This window comes from Mustela erminea, chromosome 3 (assembly GCF_009829155.1).
Source record: "Mustela erminea isolate mMusErm1 chromosome 3, mMusErm1.Pri, whole genome shotgun sequence".
NCBI lineage: Eukaryota > Metazoa > Chordata > Mammalia > Carnivora > Mustelidae > Mustela > Mustela erminea.
This window is the reverse complement of record NC_045616.1, coordinates 63,393,651-63,417,938: the sequence shown is the minus strand read 5'-3', so window position 1 is coordinate 63,417,938 and position 24,288 is coordinate 63,393,651. Positions and strand designations below refer to the sequence as shown.

The window sequence follows — 24,288 nt, the reverse complement described above, 5'->3', positions numbered from 1 at the left end:
TGAATGCTATTATTCTTAATGAGATCCAGCAATTTCTGTCTTTTACCTACTCTCCACAGCACATGGCTTCAACTTCTTGGTCAAAGACAGCTGTTCAAGCTCCTGCCATCATGTCAGCATTCCACTCAGGAAGAGGAGGAAAGGAAGGAGAATAACATCCTTCCTTTCTTTAAAAAATACTTTCCAGAAGTTGCATTTGCCACTTCTTTTATATACCAGAATTTAGGTAACATATTTAAGTGCGAGGGTGGCTAGGAAATGTCTGGAGTGGCCAAGTGCCTATCTAGAATCAGGAGGTCTCTTCCCATAAAAGAAGGAAAAGACTATTGGGGGAAGAAAGCATGGCATATTGACCAAAGTCTCAACCACAGGTAGAGTCAGACCTGAGGAGAAAAGTGTGTGACCATATTATTTATTTGCTGAGGACTCCCTTGTGCAGCGAGCCAGGGGGACCCCTGGGGATCTTGGAGACATGTTTGGGTTCTCATTGATAGAGCATGTGTAAAATATCATCTGCTGATGGTTGGTCCCTAAACCCAAATATTTTCCCCTGCCCTGTTGCCACAGCATCTGACACTTTCAATACCTAGCATCTCTTAAATAATTACCATGTGCCATGCACAGTCCTAAGGGCTTGATATGCACTATCACATTTGCCCCTCACCAGTACACCATGGGGTTCTTTGAGACCTAGGGAAGCCAAGGACTGGCTCAAGCTCCCAAGTGCAGAGAAGCAGTTGGATCAGGATTTGAATGCAGGTCCCTCTGTTCCAAAATTCGAGCTCCTAAACACTTTACCATACTGCCTGACACTTTCATTTTTAACTTTTAGCAAGGGAAGACTGCCCTGGCCGTGGCCTCCAGGAGCAACCACAGCCTTGTTGTGGATATGATCATTAAAGCAGAGAGATACTATGCCTGGAAAGAGGTAAGGAAGCATGATGCCAGCTTAGCTGTGGCTCTTCTGCAACCACCATCTTCTTATGGGTAGTGTGGGGTTTGTGTTATTTTTTCTGCTCTAATGGGAGGGTTCTGGTCAGTGCAATTATAACAGTCCCTTTGGCCTGTGCTGCTCCATTCATGGAATGAACAGCTGCTGCTTCCTCCCTTTGCCAGCATCAGTAGTCAGAACTGAGGTGTGCAGAGCTCATTGGGCTAAGCAGGCTGGTCAGGGCTAACGGGCTTAGCATGCTTGCCCTGCATGGTTGGCTCCCAGGTTGTGCCCTTTGTCACGGAGTCTCTGGCTCTGCTACTTTGTGGAAGTTTTCAAACCCACATTCTAATGAGTGATAACAAAGTTTATGTTCATGGCTCTGCTGTTTTCTACCCACCCCTTCTGGCTGTCACTCAAGTGTCCTATGATAGTCACAAAAACCTTATTCATTTTGAGGACACAGAAGACTTGACTCCAAGACATTCTCTGTCCCTTTTTCATTATTATTTCCTCTGATAGCTACCATACATGCAGCTTCTCAACAGCAGGCCTTCCCTCCAACATCAAAATCTAAGCCCTCAGGCAGGATTTGCATTATTGGGCAACACCTTCAGTTTCTACTTTCGGTTATTTCCATCCTAAGCTGAATGGCTCCCCTAGTCTAGTAGGTTGGTGCCAGAATTCAGGTCTTAACCCTCATGTGTTTACCCTGAGGAGACTCAGGCCTGGTTTGCTGTCTAATTTATCAATCTGTGAAATTTCCCTTAAATCTCTAAGGCAAAGTGCATTGATTTGCCTCTTCCTTGCTCACAATCCTATTTAATTGGCTCAGGGGTCCTGATATATATATTTGGATGATATGACATATATATTATTTAAAGGCCACACCATCCTCCTCAAACTTTTCTTACTTGCCTATAAAACAAAACATTTTTGTGACCATTAGAAATGCTTTCTCTCTCCTCCTCCTACTTGATTTCTATTCCTCCTGCTCCTTCATTTTCTTCCTCTTGGCCTTAGCTTCTTTCTCCTTTTCTTAGATCATCACTGCATTTGATTGAAGGTAATTTTCCCAACTTCTACCTTTTCTCTTGCTTCTTAAATGACTGTTTTCACATTTTCTTTGAAAATAGAAATAGTCATTGGTTCTATTTTTAATGTTTTAATGCTGCTAGCATTTTTAGATTCTTTTTCCTAGAGGAGAATAAATTACTTTCCACCAAATGAATAAGCTTTTTTTCCTAACAAATCTTTAAGATGTGAGAGTTAGATGAACTTTGAGAATCCTATGCAATACATAAATGGATAAAGGAGACTCTCCGAAATGGGAGCATTGTTAACCTGAATGACAACTGGGGACAGACATCTGGAGTGGGAGGAAGGCTTGTTTTTTAATATATATTTTTAAATGTTTTAAACCAAATTTATTACTTAAAGATTTATTCATTTATTTTAGAGAGAGCATGTGGAGGGGAGGGGGAAGGGGAAGAGAAGGGAGAAACCCAAGCAGACTCTGAGCTAAGGGCGGCTCAGTTCCAGGACCCTGAGATCACAACCTGAGCCAAAATCAAGAGTCGGCTGCTTAACTGACTGTGCCACCCAGGTACCCTTATTTATTACTTATTTTAAGTTCACTTTGTTCATTAAACAAACCTATCCCCTGATTTTTTAAAAACCAAATGCATTTATTATTATTTCAAATTCTCTTTGTATATTAAACAAGTTTCTATTCTGGCCTAATATAAAATGATTCCTAATAAAGAACATCAGAGAGAGGACTGACATTTCCTCTCTTATATCCATCACTAAATCCAGTGGTTAAGAGGCAAATGGGAAGCTTCCTAAAATCTGGCTCGTGGTATTTTAATTTCCACCACTTTTGGCACGTGATACTTCTACAAATATTTCAGTGTTTGGCAGAAAAACTATTAATACTTCCATGAACTGTCGAAAAAGACCTGGGCTTTCCAAATTGATGACCCTTTCCTCTGGAATCCTGAAGGACCACCCAACCCAATCCTGGAATGCAGAGCATGTGTGTTTTTCAAAGAACTAAAAATGCTGTGGTGCAAAGGTTGATGCATTTTGCAGTTCTTCCCTCTACCATGTGGTGTTTCAGATTTTGTTCTCGTTGGAATCCTCATTGTTTCATGAGAGGGAATGAAGAGAAAAGGAAAAAGTGGAGGGGCCATGGCTCCCATGGCTTCCAAATTTGTTGGATCCCCCAACCTCAGCCTTTCCTCTTTCAGGACTCCCTGGGAGTTAGGCACTGTGGGAGTAAAGCTAAGGGTAGGACAGAGAAGACCCCGTATTTTACAACCTCTGAAACAATTACAGGTAATTTATACCTCCTGTTATAGTCCAACTTCTGTTCACAAGTTTCAGATACTAGAGAAAAGACTGGCCTGTTTGCTTGGGCATGCTTCCCAGGACATTGTAGATCTTCCAGAGGAGCTCACAGATGCTGTGAAAGACACAAGCTGCTCTGTGACTGGGCTGAGGTGCAAGGCCCACCATGTTCTTCCCAGGGGTTTTGACAACCAGGTGTCCATGTCCTCTTATTCCACTTCCTGTCCCAGCATGGACTCCTCCCTTGCTGTTCAGATTATCTTTCACTAAGATTCACTTTTAATTAAGGACAAAAACAGGAGTTATCATATATAAAAAAGGAGAATAGATAGGAAGTCCCAATCCTCGGGCTGTGTGTTCTGCGTGTCCTTAACTGATCTGCAACCTCCTGAAGGAGGATAATCTGGAGGCCTGATAGCGTGTACGACAGGTGCAGCACTAGGAAACCATGACACCTGCTTTCACTTTGAGATTTTTCTCCAGTTTCTTTGGCTGGATTCTGCAGAAGGGACAAAAGGAACCTTTGAAAACTGAGAAAACAAGCTATCAGTGCACAGTGCATTTGGACTAAGCCTGGCTGCAGTGACTTGAAACTAAATGGTATCGACCCCTGTCGTCTCCATTCTTTTGGCTCCCAGAGTTAGACTTCTGCTTTGTTCTCCTCACACCAGAGAGCAGGATGAATGGAGGGACCAGCTTTAGGGTCTTATTAAGAGTATATCCAGGGGCGCCTGGGTGGTGCTTAGTGGGTTAAAGCCTCTGCTTTCAGCTTGGGTTGTGATCTCAGGGTCCTGGGATCGAGTCCCTCATTGGGCTCTCTGCTCAGCAGGGAGCCTGCTTCCTCCTCTTTCTCTGTCTGCCTCTCTGACTACTTGTGATCTCTGTCTGTTAAATAAATAAAATCTTAAAAAAAAAAAAAGAGTATATCCAATCTGGGCTGAAACTTTGATATGAAAAAATCAAACAGACAAAAGAACAGGGGAGGGGCACCTCAGCTGGTTAAGTGTCTGCCTTCCGCTCAGGTCATGATCCTGATGACCCAGAACCCCAGGGTTCTGGGATCATGCATCGGGCTCTCTGCTCAGCGAAAGCCTGCTTTGCCCTCTCCCTCTGTCTAGCACTTTGACTACTTGTGCTCTTTCTCTGTCAAATAAATAAATGAAATCTTAAAAAAAAAAAAAAAAAAAAAAAAAAAGAAAAGAGGGTACTGGTTGAAAGTAAGCCTTCAAAGGTACATATGTTATTGTGATATTTCCTTAGCCGAGGCAACCCCTCTGTTTTCTTGTGGGGTGAATAAATATCAGAGGCTGGGATAGAAGCATGTAACATGGCAAAAGCCCTCATGTTTCCTGTGTCAGATAGTACTCAAGCTTTTTATTTCAGACATTTATCTCCATTGTTATCTTGAATGACAAAAATGTCAGATAATACTGACATCATAAGTCTTGGTTACCACCTTACCAGTTATATCTGAAAAACTGTATACATACCATGAAATAAGGCAATAAGCAGAAAATGAAATCATCTGATGTAGTTATCTTTAATTTAGCAGCATGGTGAGAACATCAGGGACCCATCAACCAGATTTACTTTGACATTCAAGCAAGATCACAGTTTAGAGACCAGACATATTCGCAGTCTTCTCTGGAAACTGGCTTACCAGCAGCTTAAGGCCAACGAGTGGCAGAGGCTGGCCCGTTCCTGGAACTTTACAGATGACCAGATCAGAGCCATTGAGGAGCAGTGGACAGGTGAGCATGGCTTAGATGTGGACAGGAAGGAACAGCAGTTCTTCTTGGTGGCAGATCTTCCAAGTAAGTGGTTGGTGCCCACAACAAGCAGCAGACAAGGGCCCAGGAATTGGGACAGTTAGCTTAGGACCACAAAGACTGAGAACTTTGCAAACCATGAATGTTCGTGGACTCTGCAATAAACTAAAGTTTGCAAAGGATAATTAACGAGCCATTTGGAAAGTTGGCATTTAGCCTTTAGGGAAATGAAGCTTCCCAACTGAATAGGTGCTAGGGAAGCAAGGACTTAACAGCTTGTCCCTGGGAAACCAACCTCTTCTAGTGTTCCTTGAGATTGTCTTGGGGTGAAAATGTTCATTCTCTAACAAAAGGCTTACTGTTTAGCGCTTCCACTCCAGGAGGAATCCCTTAAGCCACATCTGGGTATAGAATTCTTATAGGATGCAGTCTCGAGTGAGACCACCTATCCCATGAGAGATGCGGGACACAGATTCAGGGCTCTCCTGAGAAGATCCCAAGCCATGGAATCAATTCAGCCAGACTCCAGCTGTCAGAATTAGTGAGGTCAGGTCAGCTGGAGTCATTAGCTTTGCTTTTTTATGATTTGACCAAAACCTGGGAAATACATAAAGTTTATTTGGCATTAATCAACTAATTAGCTTTAAAAACAAGGAAACAGATCCTTTTCTTGGCAAAACATTCTATCCAGAGCACTTTCCTTACATGGATATTATGAGATGTGAACAAGTCCCTATTCAGGAGCTGATCCGCATTATTGATAGCTGGGACTGTAGATGGCAAAATCACAGCCCAAGAACACATGCCATTCACACCACATACAATTATGGCACTTTTAATTGCTAATTCTATGGCTACATTATGGAGAAGATAATGCATCGAAAATGTTGAATATTGACTATAGTTTCTGAAAAGATTTCTTTTTTACTGTTTTCTCCTTTTTCACTAATTAGGCATTTGGCATTCTGTGACGTTTTTAAGAGAATTTAGTTGCCTTATGGAAATCTCTCTTGACCTAAAGAAATGATTTGAAAATGCAGTGTGTCTTCAGAGTACCTGCCAGCAGGATAAAGGCGATTTTAAGTGTTTTAGTCAAACAATGTGGAGTGCCTAGAGTGTGTTTAGCTCTCCAGGTGAGGGATGCAACTGCTCTAGGAGCCAAGGTACATTATTTGGTGGAATTCATAATCTAGTTGGCATGGTAATGGCAACATTCATAATCCAGATACAATCCAGGGTTAATGGTTCTGGCACTAAGGAGTTTGTGGGCTTAATTTTAAGCAAAGGAGTGACACGTTGATGGTGCTACTGAAGAATGTTTGGCAAGGGCAAGATTAGGAAAGGAACAGGATTCACCTAAGAGTACATTCTTTATGGTTACAGTTCACTCTCCCTGCAACACCTGCTTCTTTAAGTCTGTCCAGCAAGCTTCCTCCCCAGAGCCCAGGCCCTCCTTCTGTGGTATCTGCCGGCTCCCACACACAGTGGCTACAACTAGGAGCCTGTTCTGTGTTCTTGTTCTGTTCTGTGTTCTGCCTGTTCTCTCACAACAGGAGAGAACAGGAGTTGCGAGAGACACATCTCAGCTCAGCACTTCCCCCCAACATCTCTCAGGGCTTAGGTATCCAGTGAATAATCTTGGTCCAGGGGATGCATACTTCCACCAGAAACTGGAGTGGCAGGCTGGTACACATTTGCTGCTCAAACTGTGGTTAACAGACACTAGCATCTGAGTGATTAAAAGTGCAGATCCTAACCACAGACTGACTGCATGAGACTCTCTCCATTGTAATAGGATTTCTCATTCTCACACTTTGCGTGTGAGAAATGGTGGTAGATAGCAGTGCCACGTGAATGCTGAAGGAGAGCTCCCCATCTCGTTCAGATTGTTCCTTACCATTGGGCAGGGACTCAGCTGCTTCATGTCTTACCTGCTCCTTCAGTCTGTGTCAAGCACAGCAGGTACAAGACAAGTGCTGGAGTGAATCCAAACTTTGGTCACCCTAAAGCAGTTCCAGTGAGGGGAACTGGAAGGGCTTTCATCCACTGGCCTTTTTATCTGACAGCCATCTGAAGAGTTAGTACTAGGCAACCACAGTCATACAGAAAATTCAGTGAGAACCAAGATCACAATAAAAAGCATATGGTGTTTTGCCTCTTAACTCTGTGTACTTGGCATAGGGAAGGGAAGTTTCCGTGAACACGGCCACAGGGCTCTGCTCATCTGGCTGCATGGGACCCTGATGACACAGGCCACTCCAGTCAAGCATCTGTATGAAGAGCTGATACGCGCAGGCTTCCCAGAACTAGCTGGTGAGTTGGTTTTCAAGACAGAAGCTCCTTCTCCCTTCAAATGGTTGGGGGACAGCCAGCAGAAATAATACCGTCCGTTAACAGTGGCAGTCCCAATCTGATGAGAACAGTGGCTCATAAAAAATCCACAGCTCCTCTGGTGAGTGACTCTGTCAGTACTGAGCCCACCTTAGCCTGGTGGTTCTCAGCATGACCCCCCTGCTGGGCATTTGAAAAAGTGGGGGAGGATTTCTGTTGATGTGAATGTGTGGCAGGGTGTGGAGGTATGTGTGGCGTGTGGGGAGCAGGAGAGGGCAGGAATGCTAAGCCATCTCATAAAGTTAAAGGAGAGTTTCAAAACTCTCCTTGATAGTTTGATTGATAAATTAGGGGGTGTTAAAACTCTCATGTAATAATAACCATTTAAGCAAAATATAGGCATATCTGCCATTATTTTCACTGATGCAGTTTTACCTGAAGCTGAGCTTAAATGTCTGAATCATACCACTGAGCCAATACTCCGTTTCAAGAGATTGTGCATGGATGACAGCTCTTCCTGTGACATTATCTTCATAGCACTGGGATTGTTCCATCTACTTTAAATTTCTTTGTTTCTATAAGAGTATCTGTAAGAACTCTCGGGGGAGAGTAAGAGGCACTCCCCTGAAGTGGTGCAGGGATGTGCTCAGGAGCAAGACTGTGTGGGTCCATACTTGACCTCCAGCGCTGACAGTGTGTGATCTTGAGCAAGTTCTACACCGTCATGGTGGCAGTTTACTAACTAGAAAATTGCCTGTGTCAAAGAGTTGTTGGGGGATTAAGTGAGTCATAGGGCCTGGCACATAGTAAGTACTTAATAAATGTTAGCTTTAATAATAAATGTTATCTTGTTTTTTCCAGAAAAGATCCGTTGGCAAAAAAACGAAACAGACTCAAGGTCCAAGAAATGTGCAGTTTCATAGATGCCTAAAGGAATTGTATTTAATTGATTTTCCACTCAGCATTTTCCTTTAAATTCAGTCCTCTAATGCCATAAAATTCTAGCAGTAGTATTGATTTTCAGCTATGACGATGGTGGTGACAGGAAGCTCTACCAGATGAAAAAATGGTAGTAGTACTTGCCAACTACAGAAATGAAAGGTCAGAAATTTTTTTTTTATTTTTACTTAAAGCAAATTGTATATGATTTTTGCCTTTCTGTCATTTGATGCAATATATGTCTAGGTTTTGCACATCTTTTTTTTTTTTTTTAAATGTTGGTAGGAGCAGCATCCCAGTATATGAAAAATCCAAAAGATTTAGAATAGACAGACATATTTTTTTTCCTTTTTTCCCCTTTTTTTTGACAGACATAGTTTTAATCATGGTTTGCCACTTAAAAAATTTTTTTTTACAAAGACAGAATGTATTATTAGCCCCAGGGGTACAGGTCTGTGAATTGCCAGGTTTACAACACTTCACAGCACTCACTATAGCACATACCCTCCCCAATGTCCATAACCCCACCATCCTCTCCTGACCCCCCTCCCCCCAGCAACCTTCTGTTTGTTTTGTGACATTAAGAGTCTCTTATGGTTTGTCTCCCTCCCGATCCCATCTTGTTTCATTTATTCTTTTCCTATCCCCCAAACACCCCACGTTGCATCTCCACTTCCTCATATCAGGGAGATCATGATAGTTGTCTTTCTCCGATCGACTTATTTTGCTAAGCATAATACCCTCTAGTTCCATCCACGTCATTGCAAATGGCAAGATTTCATTTCTTATATATAATATATATATATATCACCTCTTCTTTATCCATTCATCTGTTGATGGACATCTAGGTTCTTTCCATAGTTTGGCTATTGTGGACATTGCCTCTATAAACATTGGGGTGCACGTGCCCCTTCGGATCACTATGTTTGTATCTTTAGGGTAAATACCCAGTAGTGCAATTGTGGGTCATAGGGTAGCTCTATTTTCAACTTTTTGAGGAACCTCCATGCTGTTTTCCAGAGTGGTTGCACCAGCTTGCATTCCCACCAACAGTGTAGGAGGGTTCCCCTTTCTCCGCATCCTCACCAGCATCTGTCATTTCCTGACTTGTTAATTTTAGCCATTCTGACTGGTGTGAGGTGGTATCTCATTGGGTTTTGATTTGTATTTCCCTGATGCTGAGGGATGTGGAGCATTTTTTCATGTGTCTGTTGGCCATCTGGATGTCTTCTTTGCAAAAATGTCTGTTCATGTCCTCTGCCCATTTCCTGATTGGATAATTTGTTCTTTGGGTGTTGAGTTAAGCTCTTTATAGATTTTGGGTGTTAAGCTCTTTATAGATTTGGATACTAGCCCTTTGTCTGATATGTTATTTGCAAATATCTTCTTCCATTCTGTCAGTTGTCTTTTGGTTTTGTTAACTGTTTCCTTTGCTGTGCAAAAGCTTTTGATTTTGATGAAATCCCAATAGTTCATTTTTGCCCTTGCTTCCCTAGCATGGTTTGCGACCTATTAACTGTGATTCAAGTTTTCAGGATCTTCAGTTTCCTTCTTTATAAAATGGGGTAGTGTCTCACTCTTCCACAGCATTGAAGATCAAGGTTGAATGCGGGTTAAATGCCTAATCTCATGCCCACTGTATTGAAATCATCCACTGTTATTTCTCTTCACTGAGAAAAACTAGTTTTGGAAATTTACAGTTACTGTTGGCTTTAAATTACACATATGTGTAGAATATTGCTTAAAAAAGACCAGTAGTGTATACACCAATGTTTGCTGTTGTTTTTAAAATCAACAGCAAGGTGATTTTCATTTACTTTGTACTTTTTGGTACTTTCCAGGGTTTTTTTTTGACAGCATGTAGTATTTTTATAATCTGAGAAAGTTATGAAATAAATATGAAATCAGGTATCAAGTTATATCAGTTTATCTGCACCTATTCATTATAATTTAAGGCTCTCCATTTTCAAATTCTGATCTTAATTCTATAAGGCCAGAGATAAAATCCTGAGCAATATCAGTACAGTTATTCTATCATGAATTTATGGTTTTACATCTTTGTCTTATGCTGACTGTAAATGGCTCACTTACTTATATAAATGTTTAAAATAGGTAATATATCCACATGAGTCCAAAAAGTTTTTAAGAAAGGTATTCAGTGAAGTCTTGTTCCTCATTTGTTCTTCAGTATGGCTGGTTTCCACTGACCATGCTTTTTGCTCCCTCTTTCAAAATCTGGGTAACCTCTTTATGCGAAAGTAAACAAATAGAATACATACTCTTACTGTGTAAGTGTTTTAGTTGTGGAATTTAACTTAGGCTAGCACTAATTATTTGCTTCCACCTTGGACAATATACAACTTCTAGAGCTTAAAGCTTAAAAATATGGTTATGATATTCTTAATTACAATATTCATAATATTCCTTTTAGTTTGTCCACATGGTTATGGCTTGGATATTAAAAACTATACCTAGTTGTCATCTAGGTTCCTCAAAAGGCACAGCCTGAGACCAAAGTCCATGAGTACTGTTTTTTAGGAGTGCAAATCCAAGGAAGCAAGACAGAAAAAGGGAGTGCAATGGGGAAGGTGGGTGAAATACCAAATTGGCTACCAGTTGGTATGAAGAGTAACTGATCATCTGATTTCCAGGGTACTTTCTTCTGAGAGAAGGGATGGACTAGTATACCTCGGGGCAGTTCATACATTGGAGAAAGGAAGAACTGATCTGTTACCACAATGGGGTGTTAACTCTAGGCTGCATGAGTAGGCTCCAAGTGGAGTCTGTGGTCAGTTGGTGCATGGTGAAGTCCTAGAGAAGAGCATGCCCGAGGTATGGGTAGCACAAGAGGCACTGTTGGTTTGTGTTTGTTGTAACTCCTGATGCGCTGTCTGCCACAGTGGTAGCTGGACCAGAATTCACAACAGTGCTGCAAAAGAAGGATCTAATACTCTAAGACACAATACTCTAATTCTTTTATTCTTTAATTCAGAAAAGCCTTGGTGTGCCCTTTAGGAAATAGGGTATTTGCCTATCTCACATTTATTCTCATGTTCTATTACAAGGTGAGACAGTAAGAAAAACTATTTCCTATAATAAAGTTAGAGCACAGAGCTAGATCAAGTTCAAAGTGAAACAGCCTTCTAATTAAGTCCATCCAATTCTGTTAAAGATGTGAAAATTGAGGCTATGGACAGATTCTTTAGAACTGACTTGTTTTTATGTAAGCCAGAGTACTTTGTGAAATAGGAGGGGTAGGTAGATCTGTTTCACAAGTGGTATCCTATGGTTTATGACATTAAATGTCTGGCCCAAGATAACCCACTCAGCCAGCAATAAAATCATTAGAAGCCTGGTCTTTCTTTCCTCAATCACTTTTACCCAGATGGTTTCTTCCACTGAAAAGTCTCTGCCCAGGCCTAGAAGCTTTGCTAATTGCCCAGTGCTATACCCACTCCCATACGGCGATGTTTAGATGTTCAGAGAGAAAAAAGGTTCAATACCATACAGTTTCAGAAAGGCAAGAAAGAACATCAGAAATAGGATCATTCTAAGAGGAAATTTTTTTGATGTTTCTGTGTCTCTCTTTTTGTGCTAGCAAAAAAATCTTTCCCTTTTAACATTAAAATTATTCATAGATCTTACCAATTCCCATTTTTAATTGTAATGATCTTAGGAAAATGAAGACTAATATACCAACTTCACAGAAACTTTGTATTAAAGTATCATTATTACTTTTTAATTTTAAAATAAAAATACCTTAATTCTATTTTAATATTTTTAGTAAAGTTCTCAGAGTTGACTTAGTAACACTGGAAATGATTGAGCCTTTTAGAAATAATGTTGAGAAACAGGATTTATATACTTTGATGATGTAAACAGTGACCAGCTGAACCTATTAAAAAATTAAGTCATTTTTTAATTTAAAAAAGTTTTACTTAATCGTTTAAATAAAAAAAAAACATTAAAATAATCCTACATATATTACAAAGGATGGTATGGCTTGAAAAAGTCTCTTCTAATTTTGAAAAGATGAACATGATGTATCCATGATGTTTTAAGAATATGAAATTTTAAAAATGAGAGACTTCTAATCCTTGGTAAAACCAAAAGAATTAAAAGATCTCAATATGTGCATATTCATTTTAGTCAACCACTTTTATGGAATGGATGCTTGTGAGAGACTGGGTGTGAGTTGACCTGGTTCCGAGGGATCTAGAAGCTGAGGTACTACTTTCAGGATGAATTGTCCGGGGATACTTTGCTGCAGCAGCTTGAGGAATGGTTTGCTGAAAAGGTAAAAATCTGCTTTAACAATCCCATAAAATTACACATATTAAATACCATTTCATTATATATAATTTAACCAAACAAACATTTGTTAAGCATCCAGTAGATACATGCAGTTAAGTTGGTAAAGCAGTCATTGAAACAAATAAGATGTGGTTCTTAATCCATATGTTAGACTGATGTGCTCAATACCCACAATTCAGTATCAGAGCCATATTCCAGAGGATCACAAAAAGAGCCACGGGTGTCATTCTTCAAAGAAGGCTCAAGTGGAATCTTGTAATGTTTATAGAGACCAACTAAAGAAAGGGACTTTATGTGTTTGGAAGACACCATCCCTCTATTCTAACCAATTTTCTCCTCCCTGTTCCTGTTAACATATGGAGTTCAATCTCAGGGATGCCTGGTCCTTGTTCCAAACCAGAGTAAAGCACATCTCTTATATATCACCCTGGTTCACCTGGGAGCTAACTAAACCTTTTCCTATCATACAAGAGGAGATATTTCCAGAAGCCTGGTGCTCCTTAGTGTGGATTACAACTTTCTATACAAATAACTAGACATTGAGGAAATACGGTGAGAGGAGGATACCCACACCATATCAGAGCTCAGGGGAACATCTTGGACCCAAGCACCGAAGCATTAGAGTCAGTACACAATCGACTTCATTTGTCTATACAAGTATGTATTACATGCATTCATATGTATAAAATGTACAAGTTTAAGGATTTCCTCTATTATACTGGATACAGCTTCTGAGTAGGCAGCAGTGGGACCTGTTATCCAATTCTCAGTCCACATCACTGAGCAGTACATTCGTAGTACAGTCTTCCCCTTAGAAAAGTCATCCTTGGGACGCCTGGGTGGCTCAGTTGGTTAAGCGGCTGCCTTCGGCTCAGGTCATGATCCCAGCGTCCTGGGATCGAGTCCCACATCAGGCTCCTTGCTCGGCAGGGAGCCTGCTTCTCCCTCTGCCTCTAGCCTGCCACTCTGTCTGCCTGTGCTTGCGCTCTGTATCTCTCTCTCTCTCTATAACAAATAAATAAAAATCTTTAAAAAAAAAAAAAAGAAAAGTCATCCTTAAAATATCTGAAGCAAGATTATATGTACTTGATCAAAACATTCACTATGTATTTTAAAAACCCTTTACTTAAAAAACTTACTACAAAGGTCTTCATGACAGGTACTGCTTTAAGAGTTCCTCTTTAAGGAAATGGAAAAATGATTTCCTGTTTTAAGAGGTATTTTATATAATGTTTCATTGTACATAAATAACTGGATAACCATTACAGATGGGGGAGATTCTTCCAGTTTCCATAACTAGTATGAAAATTTAGTTGCTAACCACCTAATCTGACCCCCGTTAAAAGAGCTATTTCTCCTTGGGAAGGATGGGCAAGAGGAAATGTAGAAACAGATTCACCTTACCAGGGGCTGGTTTCATGATCTACAAAAATAGGGCAGAGAATCAAGTAGCACTAGGGACAAGCAATTAGCCAGCAGATGGGGCTAAAGTGTCAGAAATCTGACTACTGGTTTATTAGTAATAATTGTTTCTGGTAGTTACAGGTCTTGATTTTGGGGAGAAGATGAAAAGTAGTGCAGAGGACTGCCATAGTGTCTGTTAAAACAATCCTAATTAGGTAATCATGCAAGCCGTTTATGGCTGTCTCGTTCATAACCAATTAACTGGAGAAGTACTATACATATTGAATCAGCAAAGGGCAGCTAGGGAGGTGAATCTAAGAAACAGGGGTTTTAAGTCTTTTATTTCTGTGTTTGTTTGTTTTCGTAGAATAAGAATTCCTATCATTAGTACAAAAACAAAAGGCTGCCTAAATTAAAAGTAAGCATATATGTGGTCTATGTCTTCTTTATCTTAGAAATGGATAGTCTCTTGGGCGCCTGGGTGGCTCAGAGGGTTAAGCCTCTGCCTTCGGCTCAGGTCATGATCTCAGGGTCCTGGGATCGAGTCCCGCATCGGGCTCTCTGCTCAGCAGGGAGCCTGCTTCCTCCTCTCTCTCTCTCTGCCTGCCTCTCTGCCTGCTTGTGATCTCTGTCTGTCAAATAAATAAATAAAATCTTTAAAAAAAAAAAAAAAAAAAAAAAAGAAATGGATAGTCTCTCTCCCTCTTTATATACATATGTGCAGACAAAAATAAAAATTACTTCAGTTGTTCTTATTTCTGATAACTAATCTCACATACTTAAACATATATTAAGAAGTCACTTAAGGACTTTCCAAGTCTACAGCCTCTGAAGGCTGACACTCCATCCTCCATATCCCCATCTGGACTTGGTGCCTCAGTCTCCACTTCACTGTGGTCATTCTTTACCTGAGGCTAAATTTAAACACTCCAGCTCCTCTTAATCATCTAGCAACCATCTAGTGCTAGAAAGAAAAGGATGTAAACTTATTTCACATATATTTTTGCTAATATTTTGACATATTATATAGACAGGAGTGTTGTCTAATATTGAAAATTTATAAAGGGGGCATTCATTCTCTTAAAGTCAATTCTTGTTTGTCTTTAAGGATGTGATCTTGTAACTTTCAAAAATTAAAACTTTTTGAGGCAACTGTTGATTCATATGCAGTTTAAGAAATAATACAGAGGTATCCCATGTACCTTTCTCTAGTAATTTTTATTAAGTTAAATCTGCTTATGGTTTTACAATTTATAAAGTGCCTTTTTTTTTAAGTGTATCTCATTCAATTTTCACATTATCTCATTTACTCCTGAATCCAGAAAATAACTCTAGGAGCTAAGTATTCTTAACACTCCCATTTTACACAAGAGGAAATGGAAGCTCAAATATTTTACCTGATTTGTATATGATCACAAACTCAAGCTTTTTTGTTTATTTTTGCTTAAATTCCAAGTGTTTTCTTTTCTATCACGTGAATTTACTACAATCCCCTAAATTTTTTTTGAAACTACATGTATGCTGACAGTTATATAGAAAAAAGGGGAAGAAGACTTAAAAAAAGAGCAAAAATTAAAGACTATAAAAATAGGGTAGTGTTTCTTGTAATCAAATACCTGCTACAGAAACAGCAGGTAATAAGGAAACTGCTTTTGTCTCTCTTTTTAAATTAATGAGAAATCATTTGTCTCTTTTGGACACCAACATAGTGGATAGCTTTTTGTGTTGCTAATTTTTACACTGTTGAGAAGAAACAACATTTCTGAAATTAATTTTTTTAAAAGAGGAAAGGTAGATGTAGAGCAGGTTTGAGAATTATAAGTATATAAAGTACCATAATAAAAGGTAGAATAAATAAGATTCATCATGAATTTTCATCTTTTCCTCAACATGTAGCTTAAGTGCTTATTGGTCTATAAACTCTCAAGAAAAAGATTTTTTGACAAAGGTCATCAAATATGTACTCACCACTGTGACTGGATGATGTTTTTCCACAACAACTGAGCTCATGGGAGGAGAAACTCCCATTATAGCTAAGCTGCTACTAACTCTGTTTTTTGAGGCAAAATCATATCTCCCTGTGATCCGGGCTGTAATTGTTCTTCCAGCCTTCTGTTGTGCAGATGTCACAACTCTGGGCACATACTAAAAAAACAAAGAAATATCCAGCTGGTAGAAAAATCCATAGCAAAATATATAGTACTTTTGCTTCTGTAACTTGTGAGGGAAATACACAGGCACTTAAAAAATAATTGTATATTAACCACCTTTAACATGGAAAAAATAAAACAATCAGACAAAAAGCAAAATATAGAACCAAGCATCCTAAAACGCTCCTTTAATTGGGTGTACCAACCATTTTATAGGATTTTATAAACTTTTAATAAACTCTTCATTCTGAAATACAGATTCATAGGAAGTTGCAAAGGTAGTATAGAGAAGTACTGTATATTCCTCACCTGGTTCCCTGCAAGGATTACATCTTATGTAAGTATAGTATAATTATGATGTCAAAGCCAGAAAGCTGACATGGGTAAAAATGCCTTGGTATTATAGATCCATGTCATTTTTATCACATTTGATTCCCATAACTATCACCGTAATCAAGATACAAAACTATTCTAGCACCACAGTTTCCCTCTTGTGAACTTTTAGGATCATATCCATTTCCCTTCCTCATCCACCCTTAACCCTTGGCAACCATTATTCTGTTTTATGAATACTTTTGATCCTTATGTATAATTAACTTTACGCATATGCCTCTCATTAGACATATGCTTTTATGTTTTTTTCTTATTGCTTTGTTAATATACTTTTCCTCACAAATACAGAGACCTGTTATAACTTTTTTTAAACAGATTTTTAAAATTTTTAAAAATTTATTTATTTATTTGACAGAGAGAGAGAGAGAGAGCACAAGTAGGCAGAGAGAGAGAGAGGAAGCAGGCTTGCTGCCGAGGACAGCGCCCAATGTGGGACTCGATCCCAGGACCCTGAAATAATGACCTGAGCCGAAGGCAGAGGCTTAACCCACTGAGCCACCCACGCACCCTATGTTATAACTTTTAGTGAGAGGTTTTAATAACTGACAAACGAAGGTTTATCTAACTCAGTTATTTTCCTACTATAACAGGAAACAAAATTTTTGTAAATGAGGATTCCCTTTGAGTTTTTTCTATAGAATATTTTGCAAAAATGAGATGATCATATCAAAACATAATGTCAGCTTATACAACTTTTGTTACTTACTGCTGGATGATACTCCAGAAAGATTATATTTCTATCAGGAATAACATATATATTTAATTTAATTTGTGGTTCCTTATTAATTTTTCATATTTGTAGTTCATTTTCTCAACTATCCATGTTCTTTAATTACTTGCCAGGAATGGGTATTGCTCTCAAAAACGTTTAATTGCTCCTGATATAGGCACTTAAAGTATTTTCCCTATTTCATTTATCTGTTTTATTTTTCAATGCACATACATTTTTAAAATTATAGCTAATTTTATCATTAATTTCTTCCATAATTGAATCAAGCAGCTTTCCTTGGACAGCTGGGGTATACTCTTCTAACATTTACTTATTTGGGTTTAACTTCTTAAAACATGTGAAATTTCAGTGTGAATTATGAACCTAAATTAATTCTCCCTCTAACCATAGTTTTTCCAAAAGCATTATTAGTGATCTTTCCTCATTGTCTCGTCTATCTGAGGTTTCATTCATTGAAGTTCTTTACATATCTGCATCTAGCTACAGATGGCTGCAACTGTATACTGAAAGAGGATGACTGTGTGTTCCATGAGAAATGTCTCTGGGAAAATTAAAATGACAGAATATTGATATGTCAGGAAGACCCTGGGAAAACAGCACTCAGTGAGGTTTTGTAAAGCCTTGGAGAGTTTGGATTTGAGACCTAGTTAGAGTTGCAGAGAAAACCAAGTAAAGACAAAAATGAAGGGATCAATTCCAGGAACAAAAAACTGTACTAGAAAGGAAATACAGGCATAATAATAGCTTAGCCATATTTACATAGTCATCATAAACTTTAACTTAATGCAAAGTTGGAATATTTGTATCTAAATATATAAGTGGAGGAGCGCCTAGGTGACTCAGTAGGTTCAGCATCCGACTCTTGATTTTAGCTCAGGTTATGATCTCAGGGTTGTGAGACTGAGCCCTATGTTGGGCTTTGTGCTGAGCGTGGAGCCTGCTTAAGATTCTCTGCTTAAGATTCTCTATCTCCTTTTCCCACTGCCGCTCCCCGCCCTGCTTGTACTCTCTCTCTCGCTCTCAAATACATACATACATACATACATACAGTGGATGAGGGAGGGGAAGGGAAGGAATAAGGTGGTATGAAAAGGCCAAGTTCTTTCATCCATAATAGGAAGTCAACCAATAATGTCTGAAACTGATGCATGTGGAAATGATATGAGCATATAATTTAGGGAAAAAAAGGTAAATAGGAGAAACAACTAACAGAATTTAGGGAGAGATATTTAGACAACTGCTTCTCATATATACTTGCAGAAACTATTTGGCTATTTAAATTTTTATGGGTCTTATGAATTTAAGAAACCAAAACTCTGATCTTAAAATATTTACAAATATGTTATTGTGTACTTTTACTTTTGACCTTAGGAAAACCTTATCCTATTTCTTATGAAAGTACAAAAAAGACTTTATGAACTGCTGAAGAGTTTTAAAAACCATATACAAATGTAAAACTGAGTGCAGGTAAAAATATTTTTATGAAAAAATTTTAAACTGAAGTACAATTAAGCTGATAACTATTGCTGCCCAGTCACATTTGAGGGGTATAAACACTCCCAACTCTAACAGGTGCTCTTACTTGGAGGATGAAAGAATGAAAGACAAGCTAGGTAAATTTTGACAGGGAAACATGTGGCATGAGAAAAACTAGAGTAGTTAGGAAAATGTCCATGGGTGATAACCTTCACCCAACTAGCTGAGAATTGTTTTAAAATGCCTTTGGTAGGGGGTGCCTGGGTGGCTCAGTCAAGCACTTGCCTTTGGCTCAGGTCATGATCTCAGGGTCCTGGGATTGAGCCCCACATAGTGTCTAGTGCATAGTGTGTAGTACATAGTACTTGGGCTCCCTGCTCAGCGGGGAACCTGCTTCTCCCTCTCCCTTTGCCCCTCCCCCTGGCTCGTGCTCACTCTCTCTCTCTCTCAAATAAAATCTTTAAAAAAATAAAATAAAATGCCTTCAGTAAGATGAAAAATACATATTCTAGTAAAGAACAATAAGGACTAAAAAGAAACCTCTATCACTTTTTTGAAATAGTTGTCTTAATTGACTTGCATGTTTACCAAGTCTGCTTTTTGTTTTCAAATAGTTTGTTCTATAATCAGATTGCACTGCAAGTTCTGTTAGGTTCTTGCTTTACTTACAAAAAGTGAAATTGGAAATTACAGAAAAAATAATCCACTTAGTGTAGCTTATTTAAAAGAGATGGCTTAATTACAATCTGTGAACCCATACTCAGTTCAGCTACACTAGCAAATTAACACTCACACTCATGTTTGAACATTAAATGATGTGTAAGATATGTATATATAATTTTTAAAAATTTCCTGCTTTAACTTTTTTTTTTTTAACTGACTTTTTGACTAAAGTGACCACTTATTGGTCTCAGTCATGTTGAATCACATTAAATTTATCAGCTTAAGTGACTTTAAAAATGCTATAAAAATGTAAATTCTAGCATTTTATGTCATATCAACAAAAGCAACAAAATCAAAAGGATTAAGAAAGAAAAGGGAAATGACATAGTTTTAAAACTCATTATTTTATCTTAATAATTGACATGGAGACAAACTCGATTATTGGTTAAGAAATAGGGTTCTAGGTGCACCTGGGTGGCTCAGTGGGTTAAGCCTCTGCCATGGCTCAGGTCATGATCTCAGGGTCCTGGGATTGAGCCCCGCATCGGGCTCTCTGCTCAGCGGGAGCCTGCTTCCCCCTCTCTCTCTACCTGCCTCTTTGCCTGCTTGTGATCTCTGTCTGTCAAATAAGTAAATAAAATCTTTTAACAGAAAGAAAGAAAAGAAAGAAAGAAAGAAAGAAAGAAAGAAAGAAAGACAGACAGACAAAAAAGAGACAGGGTTCTGTGGCCAAACTGTCAAAAGTCTAAATTCCAGTTCTGCTGGAATTACTGCTTATATCCACAGACAAGTTACCCCTCCCTCTCTCTAAACCTCAGTTTCCATTTATAAAATGAGGAAACCAGTGCTGGGCGCCTAATGATACCCTCTCACTTTACATTCAGATGAAGAGGAAAGTTAAGAGGGGGCCTCAGTATTACTAAAGAGTTTAAAAATCCAACTGAAACCTGTCAACTATTCCAACTGGGAGTTAGAAAAAGAATAAAGTGTCTGTCACCCATTGTCCAGTCTTGTGAACTGCAACATATTTGCTTGTATAACTGCCTAATCTATTTCTTGAAGAGTGCTTTCCGTCATGAAATTCTGGCATTTTATTTAACATACTGAGGATGTCTGCAGAAATTAAAAATTTTGCAAAGGGAAGTGTTATTTTACTAGGCTGGCAATCCTCCTTTCTCCAGTTATTTGTTTCCCAGGCTCTGCAGTTTATTCTCTGTAAACAGCTCCTTTCAGCTACTGAAAATACTAAGACTGGAAAAAGTTTTAAATAGTTCATAGGAAGCCTCTGTGATTAAAATGAAAAGAAAGATAACCAGGCCTACCTCACAAATCTCTCCATTCCTAGTCCCAACAATGACAATTTCACATTAGGTAAGCTAGCCAACTAATGTCCTTATTCCTTTTTTTTGTTATTATGGTTTTTTAAAAATAAGGAGACAAATTCAGGTAAACCTGAATCTGAGGACTGTAATTATATAAGGAAGGAAGAAAATTAGCATTATACTTAGAGTGATTTACTTCTGATTTTCCTCTCCCCCTAACCCTAAAGACTGTATTTATGTGAACAAAACTGAATGTGTATCTATTAATAGAGGAGGATGTAGTTGAAAGGGCTGTCTCCACAATATTGTGTCTTTCAGGTTTCAAAGACTTCAAAATTATCTCAAATTATTTCAAAAAGTAACAAATAGGGTGGTAAGCATACTCATTCATTTTCTTCCTGTGCATGTTCAGGTTTATACATATATGCAGATGTACAAATGGTGTAGTCATACTTGAAGGGAATTTCTGAAAAATCTATATCTGTGTATTATCTGAATATGCAACATGAATGACAAACCAGAAATTTAAATAAACACTCACCGTATTTACTTAAATGAAATCATCTGTATAGAATCACACTTGAAAATGTGTAATCATGAAAAATAAACACAGCTGAACTTGAATTTCAGTGTCTTATTTCTAAGTCAAAACTCCCTTACACATTCAAATTTCTCTTAACAGCTATATTTTTTAACCTCTTTGAATCAAGAGCAAATGTGATAAATAGCAGATCTCAACATATTTTTCCCCTAAAGTCAGTAGCTTCCAAAAGGCAGAAATTCATGTCAGCTGGAATACTCCACATGGGCAGTTGTCTGGCTGACTCAATGCCTTCCTTAGCTACAGAGAGCTGTCCAGGGCAATGGCAGCTTCTGATGGTCTGTCAGGAGAGCTTTGGGACATCAAACCTATTCTGCCATCTTCTTTCCTCTCAGGTAAGTGCTTGGGGTCAAGGAGGAGAGGGACACAAGCAAATCAGAATCATCTCAGGAGCTTTCTAAAACTAGACATGCCTTCGTGCCTAGGGGATACATTGTTTTTTAAAAAGCTCAGCAGAAGTGAGTCTGATAAGTTTGGATTGTATCTCTACTCCCTTCACTTTTGAGAACTGCTGTTTATAAAGAATACAGGTTTAACAAGGGGAGCCTCAGGAGTCAGGACCCTGACATGCTTTGTAACTCTTCCATATTAATTAGTTTGATTAATTCCTTCAGGCAAGTTCTCACACAAATACTCCCATTCAACAGTTCTATGCCCTATGCACATCTCTTGAAAGAAGCTCAGTAACTAGGAAAAACTACTCCCATCTTTATTCCAACTGTGAATTACAAACACAAACCTACTCAAATCAAGATGGAGTAACAACAGAGTAGTATTAATGATATAGCTACATTCAGGGAAAGGGAAAGCTGTAGTTGAATAAGTATTCAAAAGAGCCGTTAATCTTCTAAGCTCTTGAAAATACATATCCATGAGTTCCCTTCAAAATAAAGTCTGTCATCAACTCTTTCTCAAATCTATTTTTCCTGACTAATTCTTGAAAAATGTGAAATGAAGAAGTTTTTAATTCTCACTACTGTAATAGAACTCTCCGCCATTATTTTCATTTAAAATTGTTTTAGCTACTTCATATATTAACTATTTCTATGGCTGGGCCTAAATACCATATAGAATTTTCCTCCATGGGAAAGTATGTCCTAACTGAAAAATCTCCCAATATACATGCAAGCCCCTTTCCCCACACGGGCACATGTATTAACCATACTGACCATTTCTTCTGGTGCAGCAGCAGCTGTAGACCCGGAGCCAAGAGTTGTAGAAACCGGAAGGTGAGCAGCAGCTGTAGACCCGGAGCCAAGAGCTGTAGAAACCGGAAGGTGAGCAGAGGAAGCAGAAGTGGCCCCAGCAGAAGTGACGGAAGCAGCGGAGGTAAAAGCAGAGGCGCTGGCTGCTCCCATGGCTGCTGCTGGCGGGGATGGTGGCAATGCAACCACTGAGGGCATCTGAGGGGCCAGAGAATCTGACTGAGAAAAATGTTCTTTGCCTTGAACGCCAGGGCCATACTCTTCTTTTTTATTTGTGAAGTCTATCCCTACAAATTGCAAAATAATTCCATTAACAATCTTCCAGGTTAAGATTCCTTTTATGCCCCCCAACAATGAAAATACATAATAGCTAAAATTTGGTTCTAAAGAAAATGTAGGAATCTGTCATGTATTGCATATAATGTTTAGCATTATTAACTGGTTAATGTTAGCATTAACCACTTAAGACTAAAGACCATTTCCTTCAATATGTGAAAACTAATGAAGATTTGCTCTTATGTAAAAGATAAAAATAAGTATGTACTCAGCTAGGATGTCAGCTGAGTAAAATGTATTCCCAAAACAGCCATTATAATAATATGGTCACACTGAGTCTAAGGATTCATTCTGAACCATTTCATACAACTGCCTGGTATTTAGATCTGTAGAATTTTTTTGATATCCCTATACCCTCTCATTTCCATCTGTTGTTCCTATCCAAACAAAATCAATATATTTTAAACTTGATTTTTCAGCAAACAATAATAAATCAGTAAATAACACTAAAAATCAGCAACACTAAAATTTTTACTTTTAACTTTGTAAAAGAAATCAGTTCTTGCAAGTGGATTAAATAAACTCATGGATTAGGTATATTTGCACACATAACTAATTTTAGTGGCACCCTATATAGTAACCTTACCCTTGGATTAAAGGAGCAACACTGGCTTCCAGAAGCTAAACCAAAGCGTTTCTTCATATTTTATCCCATCCCCCCCCAAGTATTATAAGCACTGTATAAGTATTATAAGACTGTATCTATGTAGCACCCAACACCAGGGTGAGGGTTTGGAAATTCAGCCACTGAGATGCTTCAGAATGTCTGAACAGAGGGTGTTCTATGGCCCTACATTTAAATGGTTTTTGATGTTATCCTCTTTGTATTTGAAATTTGGGCTTCTGTAAGCCCTTCTCTCTCCCTCTCTCTCTCTCTTTTTTTTAATCTTTTAATTTTTTATAAACATATAATATATTTTTATCCCCAGGGATAAAGGTCTGTGAATCGCCAGGTTTACACACTTCACAGCACTCACCATAGCACATACCCTCCCCAATGTCCATAACCCCACCCCCCTTCTCCCAACTCCCCTCCCCCCAGCAACCCTCAGTTTGTTTTGTGAGATTAAGAGTCACTTATGGTTTGTCTCCCTCCCAATCCCATCTTGTTTCATTTATTCTTCTCCTACCCCCTTAACCCCCCCATGTTGCATCTCCACTTCCTCATGTCAGGGAGATCATATGATAGTTGTCTTTCTCCGTGTAATCCCTTCTCTTAGGCTATCTTTATATAAAACAGAGTAACAGTACCTCATTAACAAAGCTGAATGAGGATTATAATTCATAGATCTTTTGAAATCCTTTGATGAGAGGGACTAATTCAATATAAAGTACTGCTTTTTACTTTAAAAGCAAAACAGAGTTTTAACAT

General features: G+C 38.7%; 2 protein-coding genes across 7 annotated transcripts in view; one reads left to right on the top strand and one right to left on the bottom strand.

The window, feature by feature from the left end:
• The window catches only part of ANKDD1B (ankyrin repeat and death domain containing 1B), a 73,149-nt gene extending 64,381 nt beyond the window's left edge, over positions 1-8,768 (top strand). The window contains exons 12-15 of the mRNA XM_032335935.1: positions 833-928; positions 4,833-5,034; positions 7,234-7,365; positions 8,245-8,768. Of these exons, the coding sequence (XP_032191826.1) occupies positions 833-928; positions 4,833-5,034; positions 7,234-7,365; positions 8,245-8,306 (492 nt within the window). The 3' untranslated portion in view covers positions 8,307-8,768. The remainder of the gene's footprint in view (positions 1-832; positions 929-4,832; positions 5,035-7,233; positions 7,366-8,244) is intronic.
• A 974-nt stretch (positions 8,769-9,742) lies between these two features.
• The window catches only part of POC5 (POC5 centriolar protein), a 37,805-nt gene continuing 23,259 nt past the window's right edge, over positions 9,743-24,288 (bottom strand). For 5 of the 6 annotated variants that reach the window (XM_032335932.1, XM_032335929.1, XM_032335930.1 and 2 more), the window contains 3 exons: positions 22,545-22,867; positions 16,009-16,185; positions 9,743-12,611 (listed from right to left, as the gene is read on the bottom strand). In XM_032335932.1, the coding sequence (XP_032191823.1) occupies positions 12,468-12,611; positions 16,009-16,185; positions 22,545-22,867 (644 nt within the window). In that variant the 3' untranslated portion in view covers positions 9,743-12,467. Of the gene's footprint in view, positions 12,612-16,008; positions 16,186-22,544; positions 22,868-24,288 lie in introns of those variants that run through there. The other variant, XM_032335934.1, reaches the window with a different exon arrangement.